A 26,007-nucleotide genomic window follows, 5' to 3' on the forward strand; every position below is an offset into this window, starting at 1 on the left:
TGAAGTCAACTTCATGGCTTGCTTTATGTTAATCTCTGACTCATTCAGTGTAGGAGAATAGGTTCCAACCCATTTAAAACACTTTGATACATTTGCATTTTAACTACCTTGTTTCTGGACTTTAACTGTGAGTGAATCTCACTGAAAATGGAGTGGGAGGGCTAGCCACTAGTATCTGCCTTTTAAGTCAAGGTCTTTCTGCTGTGCAACTGGGACAAAAGGATTTGTGTTGGCTGCACGTGAACCTGTGTTTTTGTGTGCAGGCTTAGTGAGTCGGAATACTGTCCTGCTCAGCCCAGTATCAGTGCACAGGTAGCCTGTTGGAGAAAAAACCCTTCAGGGATTGGTGCTGTCCTAGTGTAGGCCTTTGAACATGAGTGGACATTAGCAGTATAAGTCTGTAGTGCTTAACTGTAAAGAGTGTGTGCATACTGTCTTAAACATTGAGTAAAACCAGCACCAAAGTACAGTTTTGCTGCATGTAGGCCTATAGACTAGCGTGACATATTATTCCTAAGGTAAGAATGGATTCCAAGTGCACATTAGATGTACTGTGTCATATCCAAGTGCACATTCAATGTAACCTTTGTCATATCCTTGTGGCACTAGAGGTTCTGTCATGTTTCTCTGACTTTCTACTTATACTCTTGGCTTTTGTTCTTCTGTTGGGGTAAGTTATGTACTCTGCTGGCCAGCTAGAGGATGAAAGGCTTCCCTATTCAGTTGGGCCACTTACCAGTGCTTGGGCCTGTTCCGTAGAAAGACATGGGTGGGAATGGATTGTGCATATGGTAATTACATTTTACACTGGAGTGGAGTGGTGTGGCTCACTGGTTAGAGGCGGTAGACCCGGAAGCAGAAAACGGCCCGGGACCAGGGTTCAATTCCCGGCAGGGTCGTTGACCAGGGTCAGCGAACTCGATAATTTTCGCCACGGTGCCTACTCTAACCAGGGATCACACTCGGCAACTCTGGGCATTAGCTTGCCTCATCTCTACAACGGCCCCCCACATTCGCCGGGGATGCCTGGTTTCACCTTGGAGATACCCAGTAGGGACCATCTCACATGGATAGCCAGGACGGGTTCCCCAGCGGTCTACAGCGCCACGACGCTTCAGGGCAGCAGTGCGCTTTACAAGACACATACATTTACACATTTACTGCACCAATCCCAGGAAGGCACATCTCTAGGACACCAAAGAGGTTACAACCAGAACTCTTGAGCCAGCCAGAGGAGGGGTTCCTCTTGAAAGTTTTGGTGGGAAGGGACCAGATAGCTGTGGAAGTTAGGTGTGTAATTTCAGGCTTGCAGAAAGGTCTGTCAACATACCTCTTCTAGTTGCCATCTTCAAATGCCCCAAAATGTTATGCAGGAGGGTTGTGACAGTGGTTGGAGTAATGATGTGTCATTCTGAGATTGAACAGGGTGTTTATGTACTGGAAGGTTCGCTCCCACTTAAAAACCTCTGCATAGGTGCTAGAAGGGGAGAGAGAAGATGGATTTTGTAGAACTCCGAGAACACCGGACCACAGTCTATGGTGCTGTATTCCTTGGCCTTAAACCGGATGGGAATCTGTGGAATCACCTGTCCATTGGCCCTGGCCCTCTTGCACTGTCTGCTGAGGACCCTGGAGGAGTGGGGTTCCCCCAGGAGCTTTTACAGACTGGACCTGAAGACAGGTAACCCTCATCGGATGTCCAACCCCTGACTTATGCTATCATACAGGTGGCCTTCAAGTCACCATGGGGACTATGATCCCTGAAGCTCGTAGGCATGGTATTCTGCCTTAAGGGCTGCAGTTTGTACTGTTCGAGGTGATCCCAAGCTTAGGAGAAGGCCAGGCCCTGCACAGAGGATGGATAATGAGTAGAGTGAGCAGTAACAAAAAGAAATCAAGCTCTCAAACAAAGACCAAGAGCAAGGTGCCACCTCCCCTGTGAAAATTGCCCCAGTGGAGCCTGAGAAAACAAGCAAATTGTGTTACTGCCAGGGAGGACTAGTTGAGCTTGGGCATGCAAGGCGTTCTGCTTTATTTGGCTTCCATGGCTCCCCCATCTCCCCAGGCAACAAAGCAGTGGAAAAAGTGGTCAGGGGGGAGTGCATGCGCCCCCCCCTCCAAAATCACAAATGGTCCCCAGGGGTCCCATTTCCCCAGTGACTATGGAAAGAAAAAATAGCTGTGGCATGCACGCATTCCCCCTCCTCTTTTTGATCATAAATTGTCCCCCAGAGACCCCATCTCCCCAGAGACTCTTGCAAAAAGAAACCAGGACTGCTCCAGTTCAACAATGGTCCTAGTGATCCACCAGTTCCGTTGGAGCCTAGGAAAGTAGAGTGCTGCCGGCCATCAAACTTGAGAGCGTCCCCGGGGGCCCCCAGTGCCCCAACCCCCTCTTCCCACACCTGGAAGCTGGTAGGAGCGAAGATTTTGCCTGTGTGGCTAAATGGGTTTTATGATTTCACTGGGCCCAGATTCCTAACCAAAAATTAAACAAATGGAAATAAACCCAAACTTTTATTTGGGGGGAGGGGATGGCTGATGAATCAACACTGCCAGAGGCAAAAGGACAACATAAGCATGTTTCCTGCAATGATGCTGCAGGGAGAATACAAACACCACCACCATATGAAGATGTGTTGTGGGGTCTGCCAGAAGTGCAGTTGCCCACAGAGGAGTGTTCATCAAAGGTTTCATAAGTATGACACTAAGTCGCCTTGGTAGTCCAATTTATGCCTCCAGGAGAGGCTTGCCAATTTGATGACCATTTCTTCTTGAATATTTGGGAGGGGTCTCTCCATTGGTTTGGAGTTTGTTGGCAGGATGTGAAGTTGATGTTGATATTTGTTCATTGAGAGAATGAGGCTGCTACAATGATCGGGTCTTGCTCTGCTGCATTGATCCCTTAAGGATATAGCTTTTGATGGATCGCGCCTATTTGATGAAAAGACTGATTCTACCCTAGAACATTTCAAAGAAAGCTAGACCATGGCAAGTTCTCTTGAACCCTGCCACACATTTTCCTCATCAGATTAGGCCCTTTTGAAAATCTCATATTAAGTGTTATTTATTTGCCCTTTCAGTCCCCACCATTCTTGTTTAAATCACCTGTTGCAATGTAGTTTTTTAAAGGTTTAACAAATAATGTTCCCTCCCAAACCATTTGTGATGTCACAGTGGGACATTAATTTGGTCCTGGCGTTTCTTGTGTACTTTTTGGAGCCGGTGCACAGCTGCTCATTGTATCTTCTATTTGTTAAGACTGTCTTCCAGTCGATTACTTTAGGCTCTACGCTCTCTCTGAGCAACCGCTCTTCACCACCTTTTGTCGAGACAAGTAGTGAATATCATGACACATTTTCACATTCTGCAATCCATCACTCTTCAAACAAACATTCTTTTCCCTGCCTCATGCATTGAATGAGCAGGAGAGTTGCTATTGACTAGACTTTAAGCTTTTATATTGACCACACCAAAGACCATCTGGTGGGCTATCAGGTTTTGTGCCTTTCTCAGGGACTACGAAAGATAAGGCTGTGCGGAAAAGGACTCTGTCAAGATGTATAACCTTTCCAATAAGATCTGCTACACATTGGCCAAAAAGCAGCCTTCGGAAGTTATGAGGGCACATTCCACAAGAGTGAAGACTGCCACCATTGAATTTGCGCTTGGAGTACATATTAATGTCATCTGCCAGGCTAAGACGTGGACGTCAGTGCACATGCTCATGAACCACTACTGTCTAAATAGCCAGGTCCTACGGTAGGAGCATTTAACCTGTTTGATCCTGCTGGACATTTTGGTCTGAGCAACTTACACATAAAGCTGAAGATTCTGCGGTTAGAAACACCCATCAGAAGAACAAGTTATTTACCTTTGGTAACACTCTTTCTGGTTGATACTCTATCTAACCACAGATTCCACACTGCCCTGTTCTGTGCAGTGGTTTCTTTTGTATTGTCTAATTTGACTTGTACCTCCAATTGACTTTGTGCGTTGTGTCAGATGGCACTAAAAGAGTCTAGTAACAAATTGACGTCTACATGCAGGGGTGGCCATGTACACGTGGCCCTGCTCTGTCACCTTTGAGTTGGAATGAAGCAAGCATGGAGCCACACTGCACCACCTTCCGGCGCAGGGTAGCACTACTATGAAAAATGGATCCAGTCTAGCCCCTCGGCAATATTCTAAAGGTGAGGATTCTACGGTTAGATAGAGTATCCACCAGAAAGGGTGTTACCGCAGGTAAGTAAATTGTTCATTTGAGCTCGGACCATGATTGGCACTTGACAGAAGTCTTCTGACTTGTCTCGGTCTGTAAACCCTGGAATTCCTTCTTGCGTGAGCTCAACTAAAGGACTTAATAGTGCAAACACTCTTCCCCCGTTTCTCAAATTGTCGCTTCCTGCTATGTGTCTATTTTGGCCATGTAGCTAAAGAAAATTCACTGTATATTTTGCTTCACATGTTCAATATCTCATCCACCTACATCTTCATAGTAATTCCCCTAGTAAAATTGCATGCACCTAGTATACTGAATATTAGTACTTGATGGAGATTTTTTGAACGCAGTAGACCCTACTGGTGCCCCCACTTCTGCTTTGTCAGTCTGACATTATTGCACCAGCGTGTGGGGACTCAAATTACTTGACAAGGTCAGAGTGTTGAACACTAAAAGGTGCTCGTAGGATAGTATTGAGGAGCTATGGATGAATGCAATGCATCACTGAATCCGGCCTGCGCGCCAACGCTGCTGGCCTGAACTTGTGACTTTGTCCCAGTCTGGTGCAACCAGATAACCACAGTGTTTTGTGCTTTTAAGCACAATTTTTGCCTAAACCTTTCAAATTGCCTATCTCCGGTTCTTTGTTGTCAAATAATATATTAAAATGTATTCTCTTTTTCTAAGTAGGTGCGGGATTATTCTTGTGTTGTGTTTTCACCTTATTACTGTTTATGTCCTGCATAAATACATTAAACATTGCCTCCAAGTTAAGTCTGACTGCGTTTGTGCCAAGCTGCCAGAGGGTTAAGCACATGTTATTTTAGTGACTTTTTGTGGTTCACCAGGACAAGGATTGTTGCTGTTGCTTGAGTAAGGTTTCACCCCCTCAACCAACAACCCAATTTCCCACAGGAAGCTCGCCTGAGGAAATAGTTGAGAGACATTCATGGGGAGGGGGTTCCCATATGCTGCCCTTTGGGCATGCATTCATATTGGATACGAAGAATGGCCGCATCAGAGCTGACAGCTTTTATGTGTGTCCCTGTTCATGTCATCCAGGACCATTTGTAAATGTAAAGGACGCTACCAGCCATCTCTGTGTATTACTTGCCTAAATAAGTTGGCAATGTATTCTAAAGTTGTTACTCAAGTTACCTAGCTCTGTTTTTGTATTTTTTAGTGTTTCCACGGTTACATTTATCCAGAAAAATCCCCGCCTTACCTGTTCCTTTAACCCTGGCTTTCGGCTTGTATATAATATTAGAATAAACTTCAATTAATGTCTTTCTAGTATGCTCCGTTTCACATTGATGTAATGACAGCCCTCTAAACAGTATCTGATTGTTGGGTTGTACGCCTTGGCTTTGTCGTAATCCACTTAATCTGCTTGTTTACTTCAGGTGCACCTAAGAGCTCAAGAAGCAAAAATCATCGAAGAGAAAGCAGCAAAAATCAAGGAATGGGTGACGTTTAAGCTGAAGGAGGTATGTCTGTTCTGATCCCTGTTTATCGCAGCGCCCTGGGTAATTCATGATAATGACATGCTGCGAACAGATCACATACAGCACCAAATTGGAGGGTTTGTGGCTCCTTTATCTGCAGACAGTCATCATCATGTTGCTTAGACTAAGAATAGGTCTTTGTCGTAAGCTGCTCAGTTTAAGGCAATGTTTTGGTTCAAGGTCTTTTTATAGAATGGCAGAGGAGACCTTTTAAATTGGAAAAGAGATGCAGTCAGATCATGCACTGAGGTGTAACACCCAGAAGAAGACCAGAAGAAGCCACTGGAACAGGGCGATGGACCAAAAGAAGTACTATGAGGATTACATGAGCAGGGTGTTGAGAAAAAAGTGGGGACAACAGCATAACACCCACATCTAAGGTGATGAGAAGCGGCAGGCAGCAGTAGAGCAGGAACCAGAACTAGTAGTTTTGAAGAGGGTGTTGATAAGTTCAGGCAGGAGCAGGATGAGGGCGAGACATATTTTGGCTTTGAGAGTAATGACAAAACAGCAGGCAATAGCAGGACAATGGTAAAAATTAAGCAAGCATTTATAAAGCTGATAGGCCTCGATTATGCAAGAGCTTTTGGCTTTGTCAATGCCTTTTAGACATATTGTACAAAGTGTGGTTGTGCAGCATGGCTAAATTGAAAGTTATCAAAAACGTGCTATGGCACAGCAAGTGCTGGGGTCGCGTCATAGTGCTTTTTATGCTCGGGTGGAAGAGTGGGATTGGCAAGGTGGGGTGTATGGTCAAGCAATAGCAGAGGGGTGGCAAAGAAGCAGACAGCAACATGGAGAAGTGATGGGTAGGAGGAAAAGTCGCAACATGTGTTTAAAAAAATAAATAGCCCTTTAATCAAGGCACAGGTGGACAACCAATTAAATAATCTGCTAATCTGCGCTTGGTCCATGCATCAGAGAAAGGAACAGAAGTGACGCATGGCCTCTCCTGGCCATTTAGGATGCAGCAAAGCAGAGGGACATTGACTCCAACAAATCGGTAAGCAATGGGTGGGTTGCAAGTCCTTCGTTTTTTACCATAGAAACTCTCTTGTGAGAGCACATATTCATGCGCTGTCGCAGGCTCTACCCTAAAAAAACCCCTGCAATATAGGCCCGATTTATGAGTTCCATCATACTGACGCGGTGCAAACTCCTTTTTACATTTTATATCAGAAAGGACTACAAGGTGTAGTGTAGGAGTTACATGTCATCAATACTGGTAGGCAATATAGTTTAAAAGTCTTTATTCTGGAAAAGCGCAAATTCAGAATTTAAAATATAACATCATGTTCGAAGCATATGTGCTGCAGACCACACACTATTGCATATTAGATCACCATCTGGTGGTGGGCCCGGATGATTACACTTTGTTGTTGTCTTGGAAGAGTCTTTGTCTGTTGGATGACTCCTCCCTAGGATTGTAGTGCGTATGGGCATCGACTCCATCTTTTGATTGTTTTTTTCCGCCATCGGGCTCGGATGTGTTCATCGTTCGGTCCCGTTACTGATCTCTTTTCAAATCCATAAATCAATCAAAATACCATCGGCATCGTCATCGACATTGATTCCGGTTACCAGCGTCGAATAGAGACTTCACTTATCGATTTCAGCGTTCGTCGGGGCCGTCGGGCCCAACTGCGCCATTGGGCCTTTGTCTCATGGAAAGAACACCCTTCAAGAAGTGCCCTCGGTGTGGACATCATTTCCCTCACACCGATCTTCATGAGATTTGCAATCTCTGCTTATCTCCATAGCACGAGAGTCAAGACTGTGAGGCCTGCGCTTCGTTCCGGTCCAAGAAAACAATCAGGGACCGTCGAGCTCGAAGAGTAATGGCGCAGTCATCTTCGTCGACACCAGACCTCATCATAGACGAGGCTCCAATTGAAGTAGACGCCGAAGAACAACAGCAAGAAGACATTGCTTCCGAATCAGAGGATTCAGCTTCTGCAGTCGAGGATCAATCCGAAGATGAAGATCTTCCAGCTGGTCAACAGGTCGTGAGTACAGACGTCGACCCTGTCCACCCCACCATACCGGGACAGGCTTCGGTTCCACCGATGCCCCGCCTTCTGGCTCGGCAGCGAAGAATACAAAAAAGCCTCGAGTCGACTCAGGCTCGAGTCAGTCTGTCAGTCCCAAAAAGCAGAAGGTCCTTAAGCCAAAATTAACACCGGCACCAAAGCATCCTTCGGTACCGAAAGTGGTCGAACAGAAAGCAAGTTCGACACCGAAAGAGGTTCCCAAAGCTACCGAACCGAAAATCACCCCAGTCCCGAAAAAAGTGGACCCGAAGAAGGTTCCGGTACCGAAACATACTTCGGCTCCGAAGGTAGATGAGTCGCAACGTACTCCGGGAACAAAAACTCCGGATCCAAAGAGCACGGATCCTAGGAAAAAGTATTTGGAACCGAAACCAAAATCTGCTGCAAAGACAATAGACACTGTTAAACCCAAGCATTTCGGCCCCATACCATATAAATAGGAGCCGAAAAAAGATTTGCCAGTAGAAGAGCTACAAATGCGCCCCATTCAAGAGTGCTTGGCAAGTCAGTGGAATCAGGCTCAGCAACAAATAACAGATCTGGTGGTGGTAGACGACCGGACATATCGCTCTCTGCAATGGTGGAACACCAAGAACCTTTCCAAGGGCCGGCCGTCCGTTTATAGAACCTGTTCCACAAATAATACCAACCACAGACGCATCTCTCACAGGATGGGGAGCGCATTTACAAAATCACACAGTACAGGGTACATGGACAATGCAACAAAAACTACTCCACATAAACCATCTGGAGTTACTAGCGATTTTTCTAGCTCTAAAATTGTTTCAGCATTACCTATCAAATAAAGCTGTGCTAGTTCGGATGGACAATATGACAGCAATGTATTACATTCAACAACAAGGACGAACACACTCACTACAGCTCATCCGGCTGGCACAGAGCATATGGAGATGGGCCATTCCTCAGAACATTTTTCTATTAGCAGAACATCTACCAGGAGTTCACAATCAAGTTGCAGACCTGTTAAGTCGTCAAAGACAACAGATACACGAATGGGAACTTCATCATCAAGTTCTTTCAGCCATTTTTTCAAAAGTGGGGTCAACCAGAGATAGATTTGTTTGCTACAAAACACAACTCCAAATGCCCAAGCTTTGCCGCCAGATACCCACACCCATTATCCAAAAGCAATGCGGTATGGATGAACTGATCAAACAAATTTGCGTACGCTTTTCCAACTCTCCAACTAATTCCATTAGTTGTACGCAAGCTACAGCAACATTCTCTCACATTGATTCTCATAGCACCAACGTGGGCGAGACAACCTTGGTACACCACGCTACTAGAGATGTCAGTAGTACCACATCACAAACTAAAACTCTCTCCACATCTACTAACACAGAACCACGGAGAGATTATGCATCCAGACCCTATGCCGCTCAATCTAGCGATTTGGCTCCTGAGGTCTTAGAATTTGGATATCTAAATTTACCACCTGATTGTATGAATGTCATTAAAAAAGCAAGACGCCCTACCACTAGAGCATGTAAGGCAGCAAAGTGGAAAAGGTTTGTTGCATATTGTACAAATAACAACATCAATCCCTTAGATGTTTCCATACAAAACATTATATGCTATCTGTTACATCTGCAAAGATTTAACTTAGCGTATTCCTCAATCAGGTTACATCTTGCTGCTAAAGCAGCATCTCTTTAAAACAAACAATATTTGTCATTGTTTAGAGTACCTGCAATCAAAGCTTTTATGGAAGGACTTATAAGAATAATTCCTCCTAGAATACCACCCTCTCCGGTTTGGAATTTAAATGTTGTTCTCACAAGACTTATGGGTCCTCCTTTCGAACCATTGCATAAGTGTGAATTACAATTCCTTACATGGAAAGTTGCTTTTTTAATAGCTGTAACTTCACTTAGAAGAGTAAGTGAGATTCAAGCATTAACAATTCAATAACCATTTATACAACTTCATCATAATAAAGTGGTTCTTAAAACAAATCCAAAGTTTCTGCCAAAGGTCATTTCACCTTTCCACCTCAATCAATCTATTGAGTTGCCAGTATTTTTTCCCCAACCACAAACAGTGGCAGAAAGAGCTCTACATACATTAGATGTAAAGAGAGCGCTTCTCTACTACATAGATAGGACAAAACCTTTTCATAAAACTAAACAACTGTTTGTGTCTTTTTCTCCTCCACATAAGGGAAATCCAATTTCAAAAGCAGGCATTGCAAGATGGATTGTTAAGTGCATTCAAATTTGTTAACAAAAAGCAAAACGCACTCTATCCATTCCCCCTAGGGCTCATTCTACCCGTAAATTAGGGGCATCTATGGCATTCCTAGGGAACATACCATTAGATGACATCTGTAAAGCAGCTACATGGTCTACTCCGCACACATTTACAAAGCACTACTGTTTAGATGTGCAGGCAAAACAACAAGCAAGTGTGGGCCAGGCTGTACTCAAAACATTATTTCAAACTACTGCAACAGACATGGCTGGTCGCCGCTAAGGGAGAAACTGCTGTGCAATCTATGCAATAGTGTGTGGTCTGATGCCCATATAAAAAAATATATATATATATCGCCCGTCTGATGCCCATATGCCTCGAACGGAAAATGCTACTTACCAGTATGCATCTGCTCTTGGCATGTAGGGCTGCAGAACCACACACGCCCACCCACCTCCCCAGCTAGTGTCTTTTCCAGTATTATCTTATTTAGATACACAATACATGGTCATCTCTATATGTACTCCTATAACTCCATCATTTGCCCAATGGCGAAAGCAATCTGAAGATGGAGTCGATGCCCATGCGCACTTCAATCCAAGGGAGGAGTCATCCAACAGACAAAGACTCTTCCAAGACAACAACAAAGTGTAATCAACCGGGCCCACCACCAGATAGTGATCTAATGCAATAGTGTGTGGTTCTGCAGCCCTACATGCCGAGAACAGATGCATACTGGTAAGTAGCATTTTCCTTTTAGGGATTCTCTTTAATAATAATAATTGTTTTCTACCCAAATAAACCCTTTTTGGCAAGATTAGGATAATGATAGACTGGGCAAAATTACATATAGCGCTAATATATACCTTGCAGTTAGCATGCAGCACTTTGATGACAGTTAATAGCTCAATCTTCTATATTAGGATTTTGACTTCTAAACGACAAGTAACAAAAGGAGCTCTCTTACAGAAGCAGTAACCCACTGACCTATTTCCCCTATATGCACTTTGTTATCTGCATGGTACAGGTCTTAGCAGCAGGCATTTTAACCCTCTGTACTACCATAGTATGTGTCCAAATTTCCGGTCTCTTCTGCCCAAATGTGTCTTGCGACTGACACTGAAGCCACTGGCGCTGGAAGATGATGCCAATGTCTGGCCTCTAACTGACTTCAACCCGAGCCCCACCAATGTAGCGTTACAAAATAACAAGTGTAACCTGTTTCTCACCCAGTGCCTCTGCCACGTCACACCCACGAGCAGAGGCTCTATTCACGTTTTGGTTCTGACTCTGATCTTATGCCAGAGCAGGGGCTACTCAAAGATGTTGATGTTAATGATGGTGATGGGAATAGCTTGCCTCACTCAGTATACTGATGATTCCTTCTGCATTGATTTATCGAATGCCAATGGACTTGGCGCCTCGTCTCAGATAGAGCTTGACTCACCTCTTGGGCCTCCGACGGAAGAGAGTGCCTCATTTGCTGTGGTGGTACAAAAGGCATCCGAGTCATCACTAGAATTGCAGCTACCCTGTCGGGTTAGACCAAACCAAATGTTCTGATAGAGATTTTTGCAGACTGGGCCAGTGAGTTCTGAGCCCTTGCTTCCTTTTAACAATTCCCTTGCGAATACTTTGACAGGCACTTTATCGAAGCTTTGTTCTTGCCCACCTGTGAATAGGCAGGTGGCCAGACATCACGTACCGGTGCCAGGTTTTCTCACCAAGCACTTATTGTACAGGTCTCGACCAGTAAGGTGACTCTTAACTCGTTTCTAACCCCTCCTCCAGATAGGGAGTTCAAGAGAATTGATTCTTTTGGCACGCACATTTTCTTCCGCCATTATAGCACCGTGCTCTGTAAATGCTGTTTGTTTGCTGTGTCATTAAACACATGCCGTTTTGGACTTGGCGAGCAAGATCTTATTGATCTTAGGACTTCTGTGGCCCAGACGATCCATGATGGACAGGACGTTGCCATTTGTTATCCACACGTCTGGACATTACTGATTGCTTAGGTAAGGCAACCAGTACCAGTGTTGTCCTTTCTTGACATGCACAAATGTGTTCCACAGGATATTCTGACGAGGTTTAGGCCTCCGTCATGGATATGACTATTAATGGGTACCATCTTTTGAATAAAAATGCGACTCTGCCATAGAGCACTTTAAGGACCCCAGGGCCTATGCGCACTGTTTGGGGCTGTTGACCCCTGCTAGTATAGACAGCTAACATTCCCAACCAGTGATGCAGCAGGCAGCCCATTCCTTACAAAGCCATTGAGGTACATGTGGCAAGCAGCACGCAGGCCAGCAGGGACAGCAGTCCTACACATCCTCTTCCCCTGCTACAACGGACACCAAACCACTTTAGTTTGCCCTTAGTAATGCATGCCTAACCAGTGAGGGTTAGGATTCAACACTTCTTCCCATGTAGGAGATTCATATAGTCTTGTAGATGGGTCTTAAAATCATTCAAAATGACCATACCCTGCCTTTTCTCTCCACCATCTCCACTATTCCTTCTACAGCAGAGAGAAGTTAGGAAAAGCACCTATCTGTTCTGTTGCAAGGGGTGCGGTTGTTGCTCTCCAAGGTGCTACTGAGAGGGTGCTGAAATCAGAAAGAGAGGGTGGATGTAACACTCGCCGTTTCCTCATTCTGTAGGACTGGGGCCTTAAGCCTCTTCTGGACCTTCTACCTCTGAATTCCTTTTTGCGGAATGACAAATTCAACATACCTCCGCTGGCCCAGACCCCGTCTTCTCTGGACCTAGGCGACTGGATTGGTACTCTTGGACCTGCAGAATATGTATTTTCATAAACCCATCCTGCAGTCCCACAGGTGTTATCTGCTATTCTGGGTAGGCCAGTAGCATTTTTAGTTTGCTGTGCTCACCTTTGGCCTCACCCTCAGTGTTAAGGAAGGTGATGGTGGCCGTTGCATCCCATCTTTGGAACTTAAGGAAATCTATATTCTCGTACGACTAGCTGTGGAAGGTGGGCTTGACACGGTTAGTCGTTGAACACATCTGGATGAAGGTAAACCTCTTTACTTTGTTAAGGCGCTATCAATGAGGCAAAGTACCACCTGACTACTTTTCATTGGGTTACATTCTTTGGGGCAGTCCTGGACACAGTAGAGTCCAGGGCTTTCCCTCTACTGCAACGAGGCCACGATATTTGGCTATGATCCCAATATTTGAAGCTCTGTAATTGGATTTGAAGTTTTAGTGAGCAAAGCACCATGACAGTATGTCTGATGCTATTCTGTTCTAACAAGAGACAGTGCAAGATTTGCAGAGGTGGCTACTCAAACACATTTAGTCCCATAGCAGGCCCCTCACCTTTCCCTGCCCAGACCTGACTTTGGTGATGGACGTTTCTCTGCTGGGCTGAGTAGACAAAGATCAGGGAACTCTGGCTCTGAAGTCTGGAAGGCCTTTGTGCTGTCCATCAAGAGGAGCTGGTGCAGCTTCTCATGATAACACAACCTCAATGTAATACTGCAACAAGCCGGGTGGAGAAAGGTCCTGGGTACTGTTTCAGAAGGCTCTGTCCCTTGGAGGTGCTTGGAGCGTGAGGGCATTTTACCAGTCGCAAGCCACCTAGCAGGGCCCTGAATGCCAGAGCAAACAATTTGAGCAGGTGGTGTCTGGCAGATCATGAGTGGCATCTACATCCCGAGATGCAGCAGGACATCGCCCAGCAGTGTGGAGAAAACTGGCTACATCTTTTTGCTACTGTTGTGAATACACACTGTTGAAAGTTTTGTGCATTTGGGTTTCTGCAAGAAAACTCATTAGGAACACAGGACTGTTAAACACCTCGCCCCTGCCTCTGTACCCGAAGTTCTGAAAAAGCTCAGGAACCAGCATCCCAGGTCATCCTATGGTTCTGGATTTGGCCACCAGAGTGTGATACTCAGACCTTCTGGGCATCAGCATTTGTCCCCCAATCAGGCTGCCACTTTAGAAGTACCCTTTGGCTCAACAACAAGGCAGGATCCACCACCAAATTTGTGTAATCTACACCTAGATGCAAGGAAATTGAGCAGCTCCAATTGCCTGTGCTTGGTCTGCCACTTTGCCCCAGATGCCCTTCCACAAAATCCATTTATGCCGGGGGCTTGGAAAAATGAGTGGCTTGTGTAGGCATTCGCAAGACTTACACCTTACAAGCAAAGCTGCTTGAGTTCCTGTTGTTTGCTTCATCTTTCTTCCAGCAAAGCCTTGAAGAGTGCACTATAAATGGTTATTTTTCTGCTGGTCTATGTTTTCCAGACCCACCGTCCTTGTTTTACTCACCTGTTGCGTTAAGGTTTATTATAGGTTTGTTAGACTTTTTCCTTCCCAATCTGTTGGTTGTGCCACAGTGGGACCTTAATATGGTATTGATATTTCTTATGAGTACTGCCTTGGAGCTGATGCAGAACTGTTCGCTACGTCTCCTGGCCTTAAAACAGTCTTCCTCATTGCGGTTACATCAACACATTGCATGAGTGAACCTCCAACACTTTTTAGAGCAGCCGCTCTCCACTACCTATTTCCTGGATAAGCTGGTGCTGAGGACTCTGGCACCATTTTTAACCAAAAGTCACTTCCATGTTGGGCAATCCATCACTCTGCCAGTGTTTTTTCTTCACCTCACTCTTCGAAAGAGGAGGAGGAGAGGCTTCATTGGCTGGACCGCAAATAGGCTTTAAACTTTTGAATTTATTATACCAAGTGCCATCTAGTGGACAATCTGCCTTTTTGGGGGTCCCCTGGAGTAAAGAAATGCTCCCATATCCATTCTAAGGTGAGGAATCAGAATAAGACAAGGCTCTTTCTGGCGGATACTCTTTCTAACCGAGATCCTTTTCCTCATTGATAATCTGGGCTGTAGTGGGCGATTACAGAAAGTAGAGGAAGAGAGAGTAGTATATGTTTAAAACTCTGAGGCTTAACTCTTCGAAGGAGATGACAAGAGGCAGGGTGGACCAGGGTTGGGTGCCTCCTAGAGGGTGATTAAATCAGAGAGCTAGAACAGAACTGCAGGCAGTAAATAATAATCTGAGGACCATGCAGGGATGGCGATGAGAAGAAGCAGGAGCCAGATAGCCAAAGTATCCACCTGGCTAATAAATGTTACAATATGTTAATTTTTGAAATATAAATCAATATACCTCCAGAAGAAAACCATTAACAACAGAACCAGTATGGTAAGGCCACTTGAGTTTCATTGATTGCACGACAGCCATATTGTGTTAAGTATCTGGAAATTACAGACGCATGTGCACACATGCACACGTAAAAACCAGTTAGCATGGCAAGATGATGCATGGATGTTTTTTTTCCCTGTCTTAGCTCGAGATGGAAAATTACCAACTGAAGATCCAGAATCAAAAGCAGGTGGAACAATTGCAAGCGCTTGAGGACACCTTTCAAGGTAAGGTTTCCTTAGTCTTGTCTGGAATACTTCATACAACAAGATTCCATTGTTTCAAGCACACATGCACTGACATGAATGTGCGTTGCCTCTGTTACTTAGTTGGTGGAGCGACTTGTCTGGTTAATTCCGATAACGAACGAGACTCCTCCACGCTAACTAGTTACGCGACCTCCAGAAAACTGGCTGTTGAACGTTTAAATAAAACTATTCCTGTAAACCTTCAGAAAGTGATGACAATCTTTAAACCAGGATCCAAATCTGAAGAATAAAAGCAGAAAACAAAAATTGCTTGGACCTTTGGATTTTTACCGATCGGAAGAATGTTAATATTTACCAGGGAGGATTATGCACTCACTTCTTATTATTACTTCTTATATTAAGAGGACAGCAAGTACCTAGAATTAGCCTCCTCCTACCACAAATTGGCAATATCATCCAGGAAAAGAATCTCTGGACCTTCTTTTTTACCTAGAATAATGTGCTATAGTCCTGGCTAAAAATAGGATTCCACTTAGGGTCTAATCATCAAGTTTCTTTCTATGTGCTCTGACCAATTAGTTGCATTCTGCCCCATTCTCTACCTTATTATTCTGCCTTCCTGACCTGTTTACTTCTTGTGCAGAACAATTAAGTTGTGCAACAGTACCGTCATATTTTAACCCTTAAAAATGGAAGACATGATATGAAAATGTATTGTTGTTATGCAAATAAGCATCTGGATGTATAGGATTTCTACTGTTTTGTCACTGAAGCTCTAAGTTAGAGTGCGGTGTTTTATGCAAACTCTGATTGAAACAAGTGAAGATGAGCAGAACATGATTGATCATAGTCGTTTTTTAGAAAGTCTATGGAATTTAAATGTGTTTAATGGAAACACATGAAAATTGTTTGTATGTGATATTCCAACTTGCTGCATTTGTGAAATTTTAAACGATGGTTATTTTTTTGTGTTATATTTTGTAGGTCGAAGCCTGCCAGACAGCGCAGGTGTCTGGTTTGCTAACAACTTCTTATGGACTTTCTTAAAGCTTCCATGGAAAAGCATTTCACCCATTGCTTACTGTTGGCTTTGTGGTTTATAATTCACAGTTGCTTGCTTTTTATTTGCTGGCTTTGTTTTGGTTGTCCAGCTTAAGTTTGTCCCTTCCATGGTACATTGCCGTTTTACAGTATAATTTCAGAGCACTCGCTTTCTGTGAACAGGCCTTTAAACCTTGTTCTTACTTTGTCACATTTGCTGTGCATTCAGAGACAGAGGTCAAATGTTCAGCTCTGTCTTCTGAAGGAGCTTGGTGTTTACTTTTCTTTCTCTGACTTCAAAGTGAGCCAATTTGTGTGACAATCCTACTGTGTAAACCCGCGTTAGAGGAGAGGCTGTAGCATCTTATTTTTTTTCTAGTACACAATAAAAATTAAATGTGCTGATATTTCAGAAATAGGAAAGTACAAATGAAGCATATTTGATTTGTAATTTTGAAGTGTGATGGAAACAAATACATAAATACCATCAAAAATGCATCAATAAACTAGGTGATGACATTTCCAAACTTTATCGTTTGTACTCAGTACATCTGAAAGTCTGTGCAAATGTAATGGTCATTTCTATTAGAAATGTGTTGACTGTAATGGCAGTGCGCTACAACACCATGCATTCTCCACACTGTGCCACTCCACTTTACACCACTTCACAATACTCTCCTGCACTGTATGCCCTTCCACTCTATACCATGCCAGTCCAATCTACGACACATGACTCCACTCTGACACAACACTCCACGTTACCCCCTCCACTCCAATGCACTCTGACTCTCAACTCTACGACATGCCCCTCCACTTTACATCACCCCACTCCACTCCACCTCACTTCAATCTATCCCAATCTACTCCACTCCAATCTGCCTCACTCCAGTTCACAACAATCCTTTCCACTCGAATCTACCCCATTCCACTCCACTCTGGTATATACCACTTCACTCCAATCTACTCCACATCTACCCTACTCCAATCAACCCCACTCAACTCAATCTACCCTAACCCACTCTACCACAATCTACCCCACTCTACTCCAATCTACCACTCACTCCAATCTATCCCACTGCACTCCAATCTAACCAAATCCACTCCGCTCCATAGGCACAACAAGTAGGTGTGCGGGAGGCGTTGAAGCACCCTCAGAATAACTATGTATTTTTGGAATGGAGGAATCCAATCAATAAAAATATTATTCCTTAAATCATTCTGTTATGGCCCTTTATATCACATTTCTGTAATTTCTAAGCAATGTGAATTACAGATGTTTGTATTACCCAATTTTATGGTACGTAATCTGATGACTTCCGTTGCATGGAACACTGAGCTGGCCATGCCTCAAGATCACTGCATTTGTCAGTGATGAACTTTCAGCTTACTGAGCTAGCCTGTCGGCCACTGTCTTCAGCCCATTAGCCTATTGTTAATGTTAATTGCATTTGTAGAGCGCAGCTGTTACCAAAGGTGTCCTGGCGCTAGGTGAAGACCTAGCAGGGAATCAAGCAATTGGTGTATTGAGCAACATAATTTGTGAAAAGCCGAGTTTTTTTAAATGCTTTCCTGAAGGCCATCAGATTGGTCATGCGTCTCAGATGTATTGGAAGGGTACTCCAAGCCTTAGCTGCATTGGCAATAAAACGTCTAAAACCCCAGTTGGCTTCTTTCACCAGGGGCATCACCACCAGTTTAGCATCAGATGACCGGAGTGCCCTTTTTGGTGAGTACCAGCGGAAGTGTTGTATTAAAAAGTCTGGCCCGTTCCCTGAAGAGCTTTGAAGACCAGACATAGAGCCTTGAACTGGGTGCGCTTCCTAACTGGCAGCCAGTGAAGTTTTTTGATCGCGGCTGTGACTGATACATACTTAGGAGTGCCCGTAAGGAGTCTGGCTGCTGCGTTTCATTGATCCTTCTTGTCACTTGAGGTAAAGACTATTACAATAGTTCAATCTGGACATTATTAATGCAGTGACCACCGTTAGTTGTGCGTCTTTAGGTAGTAGTGGCATAATTTTTAACACGATCCAAGGATGTATGAAGTAGTAGATGCCACGGCGTTCACCTGGTCCTTGAAACTGAGTGTATCACGCCCACACGTGAGGCCACGCCCACCTCGAAATCGTACTTAGGCGCTGACTGATAGCGCGCCATTTAAACTGTGTTGACCTCTGAGGCGGAAGCCGGAGGACTTTGATCGCATTTTTAAAAAAACGTGTAAATTGTTTTTAATAACTCACTGTCCATTCTCACGAGCACTTGTCACTTGCGCCGAGCAGTCTCCCTGATACCCCCTGACACAGCGGATCTTAACGCTGCACCAGGGAATTTCCTCAACCGCCATCGCGGCTCGAAGGCGGAGACACGCCCACACGTGAGGCCACGCCCACCTCGAAATCGTACTTAAGCGCTGACTGATAGCGCGCCATTCAAACTGTGTTGACCTCTGAGGCGGAAGCCGGAGGACTTTGATCGCATTTTTTAAAAAACTTGTAAATTGTTTTTAATAGCTCACTGTCCATTCTCACGAGCACTTGTCACTTGCGCCGAGCAGTCTCCCTGATACCCCCTGACACAGCGGATCCTAACGCTGCACCAGGGAATTTCCTCAACCGCCATCGCGGCTCGAAGGCGGAGACACGCCCACACGTGAGGCCACGCCCACTTCTCTCTCTACTAATGTGCCTGCCACGCAAGCGCAGCGGACGAGCGCAGTGGGAGCGCCTAAGGCGAGCCCGTCTGCGCCCGTCCGCGCACGACCGGGCTCAGGGCCAGAACCCATGCCGGAGCCAGCTCCCACGATGGTAAGCTACTCGCGTCGGGACCTCCTTAGTCTCAGACCCACCAACGACAGCACGTGCAACTATGTGCATGATTTAGACGGACCTTTCACTAGCTGTACACTCTGTCACCCAGTCCAGCTACAACTCACCAATCCACCCGTCTCACCCCCGGGCCTTAAACTAGCTGCACTGAACTGCAGGTCACTCCCTATGCATGCTCTGCTCATTAACACCTTATTATAGACCACGACCTGGACATCCTGTTCCTTACGGAAACGTGGCTTACTGACCACTCGGACTCGGACGTGGTCTTAGCCCTACCCCCGGGCTTCCTTATCCAGTCCCAACCACGCCCCTCTGGTAGAGGAGGCGGACTAGCCATCCTCTACCGGGATCACTTCTCCTGTAGAACTAATGATGCCCACATCTTGGACTCTGAAAGCTGTCATTTTACCATCCAGCTAGCACCGACAAGTACGCTGTCAGGCCTCCTTGTATATCGTCCCCCTGGCCATTTTGGCCCTTTTGCTAGCGCTCTCCTAGAATCAATATCATCTCTGGCCCATTCTACCTCCAACTTCTCTATACTAGGAGACCTCAACATCCATTTCGATGACCCCCTAGACATAGGGGCAGCCGATTTGATCCTAGACCTGGCGGCCTACGGCCTCCATCTTACCAACTCCGGAGCCACACACAATAAGGGTCATCTGCTAGACCCAGTGTTTACCAATATCCACACCCTACAAACCAAAGAGTCCCTCCCCCTCCCGTGGACTGACCATTTCTTGGTCCCTATCCTTCTGCCAGGGGCATTCAGGAAAACCCACAAGCCCGCCACCTATACCAGGGACAGGGCATGGTCCAGACTCCCTGCAGAGGACTGGGCCAGAGCCCTGAACTTTACAACCCCCAGTCTAACGGAAGACCCGGTCACCGCGGACAGAAAGTTCAGGGAGTGGATCTTTACCTCCCTCGATTCTATCCTCCCCATAAAAACCCGTGAGGATAAAAACGGGAAAACAGGATCAGCCCCATGGTACAGCCCGGAACTCAGAACTCTCCGCAAAGAATGCAAAAAAGCGGAGCGACTGTGGAGAAAAGACTGGCTTTATGCCAGTAAGGACGCCTACCATAGGTCGGTGAGAACCTATAAATCCACCCTTAAGCTCGCTAAAGCCTCTCACTACGACGCCAGAATAAAAAATTCCACCAATTCGGCGAGAGAATCCTACCTCATCGCCAAAGAACTTCTGAAAATACCAGCGCCCCCCTCTTCCAACATATCCCCTCCGGACAGAAGTGATGAACTGGCAACCTACTTTGACTCCAAAATCGCCCGGATCCTAGCCTCCCTCCCACCGCCCAGTCTGTCTAACCATATGGACAAGGATGCACCTACTAACCATACAGGCAACATCCCACACCTACAGTTGACCGCATTCAGGGCAGTATCTTTGGACGAAGTAGGAACGACTCTGGCCAAGATGAAAAGCGGCTCCCCCCTTGACCCCGCCCCCATCAGATTCCTGAAAACAGTGGCCCCTGCCATTGTGCCCACTATCACGGAGCTGATCAACATCTCGCTATCCCAAGGCTCTGTCCCTCCGAGTTGGAAGAGTGCTGTAGTCAAAGCTCTTCTTAAGAAACCTCAACTGGACCCCTCCGATCTGGCTAATTACAGGCCGATCTCGCTTCTCCCAAGCATTAGCAAAATGGCCGAGAAACTGGTCAATGTACAACTGTCCCAGTTCCTCGAATCCAACAACCTTCTGCGTCGGTCCCAAACTGGGTTCCGTCCCGGCCACGGCACGGACACCGCCCTCCTCGCTGTCATCGAGGAGGCAAGGTGCATTCTGGATTCAGGAGGGTCAGTGGCAGTGATCCTCCTGGACCTCAGTGCAGCCTTTGACACGGTGAACCACCGTGTCCTACTCCACCGGTTGGCCGTGGCAGGACTCGCGGGCACCGCGCTCGCATGGATAGAATCCTTTCTATCAGACCGTTCGTTCCAGGTATGGGACGGCAACTCCCACTCAGCCCCTCTCTAGCGGAGTTCCCCAGGGGTCTTCGCTAAGCCCCACTTTGTTTAACGCATACATGGCCCCTCTTGAGGATGTCGTCGCCCCATTCGGGATCAAGATAGTGAGCTACGCGGACGACACGCAACTGGTCGTCTCACTCTCACATCTTGACAACCACCCAGACAATCTGTTGAACTGCCTCCAGGAAATCCACCACTGGATGTGCGAGTCATCACTTAAGCTCAACGGATCGAAGACCGAAGTCATGCTCATGGGTAAGAAATGGACCACCATCCCCCCATCGGTCTGGCCAGACGTTTTTGGCGAGGTGCCCACCCCGAAAAAAGAAATCAAGACTTTGGGAGTCTGGCTTGAACCTGAGCTGTCGATGAAGATCCAGGCAGCCAAAACAGCAGGAACATGCTTCGGACTCATGCGTTTCATCCGCAAGATTCTTCCTCTACTCCCTCCCCTATCAAGGAAACTCCTGGTTCAAGGTCTGATCCTTGCTCGGCTAGACTATAGCAACACTCTCTATCTTGGAGCCCCTGAATCTACCCTGGCAAAACTTCAGCGCACTCAAAATGCGGCTGCCCGGCTCCTTATGAGTCTCCCCTCCAGAGCCTCTGCCAGACCAGCGCTCAAGGCCTTACACTGGCTTCCAGTGCGTCAGAGGATAGAATTTAAGGCTCTGTGTACCGCCCACAAACTCCTCAACGGTCTAGGCCCTTCTATCTTGAGAGACATGGTCACCCCATACAAGGCCCCCAGACTCCTGCGCTCGGATTACGAGCGCTTGGCAAATGTCCCTAGATTTAGGAAGGCACGCACCGGCGGTCGACGCTTTGCAGTAAAAGCGTCCTCAGGATGGAACTCACTCCCCCTCTGCCTGCGGCTGGAACCCTGCCACTTTCTCTTTCGTAAAAAATTGAAAACTCTTCTTTTCCCCAAATAGTACCCCTTCCCTCCCAGGTCTCTACAAGTTTTATAGCGCGGGGATGCCTCCGGGTCACCAGGCGCTCTATAAATCGCTAAATAAATAAATAAATAAATATCATCAATCCATACTCCCAGGTTCTTCACCTTCCTAGTCGGGGAGGGCAGTGGTCCTAAGGTGTTCAGCCAACAGTCTGGGGTTCCAGAAAACAGGTTTCTTGCCGAAAAGCACAACCTCTGTTTTACTGGAGTTTAGTTTTAAACAATTCTGTGCCATCCAAGCCATCCTAACTTTCAAAAAGCCCACCTCTTTCAACTGCATCATTTCCTTCTTCCTCTGTGCACCTCTACGTGCCTTTCCTTTCTGTGCCCACAGCTGCAGAGGGCAAACCTAGGGCAGGAAGGGGTGGGGGGGAGGGGGGGTCAGTCGATCCTGCAGTGTTGAATTGGTAAGTTACCAACAGGGCCTTTGATCGAATGGATGAATGGCATGTCTAGGATAGGCATTCTCCATCTGTACTCCTTCGGGTGAACTGTAAGGGCATTGGCATAATGTCAGACCCTTACAGTTGAGTGCTCCCCTCTTGTTCACTAGCACAGTGCCTATAACATGGAAAACATACGTGGTGTCCGAAAGGTGTTCTACGCGCTCCTAAGATTACCCTAGAAGTTATATTTTCAACTGTGCTTGCACTAGAGCAGGCAGTGACTGGATATATTTTAACACACGAGACAGGTCAGGTGAACACATCAACTCCTGACCCATGGCTCACTGTGGGATTCTCCTACTTAGGGATACACTTATGTTTATGGCTTCCACTTGGAAGCCACAGAATGGAGGCTCTTTTCATAGTTTTCTGTGATCAAGGTTTTTTATGTCCCTAACAAATAATACTCATTGTTACTTCCAGCCCATATTTAGAGAAATAAATTATTAGGACCATTCAATTTGGGGTGCAGGATGGCAGCATACAGATTATGCTGTATTTCATCCCACAGTCACTTTTGATTAAAGATTTGTTTTTATTTCTTTTGTTCGCTTTATTTTTTTTACCAGTATTATATTTCAATTCAATTCAAGAATCTTTATTCGGTGAATAAAAAACACCATAAAAGCACATTTATATACACAAATAAGAATAAAACATTATTAAATACTAATTGGGATCCTTGTACATAATTGATACAGTAAAAAGATTTGCCAACAAAGGGCCAAATAAATACAAATTCACAATTTTTCATTCATCTCCGCCTGTCTGTCTTAAACGAATAGCGACTTTAATAAAATTCAGAATGCTACATAGCGTTAATGGGTCAGAGGCTTTTAACAGAAATACTAGGGCATCCCTGGCGTGTTCCAGTCGCGCTTTTTTAAAAATATTTACAAGGAATCTACGCCTGGGCATGGAAAAATAGGGACAAAGCAAAACAAAGTGAAGGGTATCCTGCGGAGACCGATTGTCGCAGCCGCAGGGACCCTTCTGCTCAATAGATGAGGTAAACCCTGCAGGTATAGCCAACATGAAGGGGAGCAGATTCAGTCTGAGACGGCACATTAAAAATCTGTCCTGTGCATTATGCAGAAGAAATAAGTAAGGCTCCATACCCTCCACACTTTTTACCAATCCATGGGCCCTTACAGTCTTTTTCACTCCTTCAGCATCAGCTCGACGTTGGGTTTCTTGCCCCAAAAATAATTCCCCTACTAGTTTCTTGTGCTGTGCTGAAATAATGGCAGGGTTCGTGAAAAGATTCCCCAGCCCTATCTCCTCCAGGGTATTTTTCACGTATTTGAGCCAGGGGATGCGCATTGAATGGGTCCTACCTAGGCAGTCCAATAGTATTTCTCTACTTAAATGCGCATCCGGGTTTATCCATATTTTTAACCACGCCACTATAGGTCTAAGTTTTACTAAATCTTCCAAATATGGTCTCCAGTATTATAACTTATGATATTGTAACTGCACATCCCCTTTTTAGGGCTCGGGCCTCCGCCTCCACGAAGTGGGGAGGCGGAGCTTCCCGAGAACTTATGCGTTCAAAAGAAGAAGGAATTCAGAAAGGGCTCTTTCCAGGCACATTCCTTAGTGTTTTCTGGTATCTGCCTAGTGATTCGTCTAATCTGTGCTGTTTTTTTTGTAGCGTTGACCTGATAGGCTATAAGTAATTTACGCGTGGCCGATGTGGCATATTGTGTGCGCGAACGAGCACGGCCGAGTGATTAATCTTAATTAGGAGCTGTCAGAGTGCCCGTGTAATGCAATCCAGATGGTGCGAGCGCGTTCACCATGGCATTGCATACAAAAAGTCATAAACACACACACACATGGCCGTGGCATCATGTTACAGTTGGCACGCGCACCGGGCGGGAAGCGGTGGAGGTCGTGCAGCTTTAAAAGTGGTTTTAAGGGCCTCGGTGTTTGTTTGCGCCTCCTGTGGGTGGGTGCAAGTCCGAGCATATTTATTCAGGGGATGAATGGGTTTATCGCGGTTTCGGCAGCTTGCTTCTTTCATTTGGAGTTTTACTGTTCCAGTGCCGAGGAGCTGTCAGGGGGATAAATCTTGCGTTCGGCGAGCATGTCGATTTGTTCCCACCCATCCCAGAGGCTTAGTATTGAATTCAATGTACACATATTTAACCCACACTCATGCACAAAGGGGTATTAGTCAGCTATTGACAATAAATACTGATTTTCATTTTATTAATCGGTTGTCTTTGCCTTGTGACTACCAGCGCTCGCTGTCCAACGGAGAAGCGCTGGTTTATAAATCAGGGACACTCGATTTTATCGACCTCAGAAGCATGAAGGCTTGAATCTTCATACGGAATTCTGCAGCAGGTACACTATTCTCCTGAGCTGCCTACACAGTTCTGAATGCATTGTTCTATTAGTTGTAACTTGCAAACGTTCCAAAGAAACCAGCATCCTTTTCGAAATGTATCAACGACATAAAATGAGTAACAGGAACTTAGGTCTGAGGTAGTAAAAAACATGTCTACAGATTGTTGTTAACGCGTAGCACTAGGAATTGTTTGAAAGAAGAGAAGACAAAATGTAAAGGTAAAAAAAACAGCTTACCTATTGTAGCATGGCGCCTTGTGAGCTAGGGGTGCTTTAAGGGCGCAGTGCAATCTGAATCAGCTTGCACAGGAGTTTCAAAATGCTGCCAAATAGGAAGCGCTATATAAATGCAATTTCAATATATCAGTGCAAGCCGGCTCCAATATTGTGCGTACATTTCTGTGTGGGTTTCGTTTCTAACTTGCGAGACATGTTGTTTTTCGAGCTGTGACTCCCTCACTTAAAATGACTTCGATTTCTTGATTCATATGCGCCAATCATTGTGGCGCCTAGATGCGGGTCAGCTAGCATTAAGCGCTGCAAAGGGACATGCCTTTTTTATGAAGCATTTCAAACAGAGAGGTTTGTAAATCTTGGCAGTAAGAATTAAAGCTCTGTTAGAACTTGTGTTTGGCTCTTTATTTTGAAAACGCGCTATATTTACTGTGAATATGGGCTTCCTAAGACACCACAGCGAGGAAGCATCAAACACTATTGCACTGCTCCAAAAAGGAGAGATACGTGTGCGATGTGTAAGAGGAGAAAAACAATTACGTGTTTTTATGTCGAGTTACTTTCGTTGAATTTGCCGTTTGCCAGTGATGGAAATGAAATGTCACTTAACCACTTTTCTCAACTGAATTGCATTCAGGCAGTTTATCCCTGCAAAAGCAGAACCTTCGTGTCACCTGCAGTGCGCTGCAGGGGGCGCATTACCCTGTGAGTTATCTTAACGGATGTTCTGTTGAAAGGAGATAC

At 45.6% G+C, this 26,007-nt stretch overlaps 1 protein-coding gene across 2 annotated transcripts in view; it reads left to right on the plus strand.

Moving 5' to 3' along the window:
* The window catches only part of PLEKHH1 (pleckstrin homology, MyTH4 and FERM domain containing H1), a 375,057-nt gene that overhangs the window by 134,980 nt on the left and 214,070 nt on the right, over positions 1–26,007 (plus strand). For both annotated transcript variants that reach the window (XM_078659588.1, XM_078659589.1), the window contains exons 5-6: positions 5,626–5,709; positions 15,336–15,417. In XM_078659588.1, the coding sequence (XP_078515714.1) occupies positions 5,626–5,709; positions 15,336–15,417 (166 nt within the window). The remainder of the gene's footprint in view (positions 1–5,625; positions 5,710–15,335; positions 15,418–26,007) is intronic.

This window comes from Lissotriton helveticus, chromosome 9 (assembly GCF_964261635.1).
Source record: "Lissotriton helveticus chromosome 9, aLisHel1.1, whole genome shotgun sequence".
Lineage (NCBI taxonomy): Eukaryota > Metazoa > Chordata > Amphibia > Caudata > Salamandridae > Lissotriton > Lissotriton helveticus.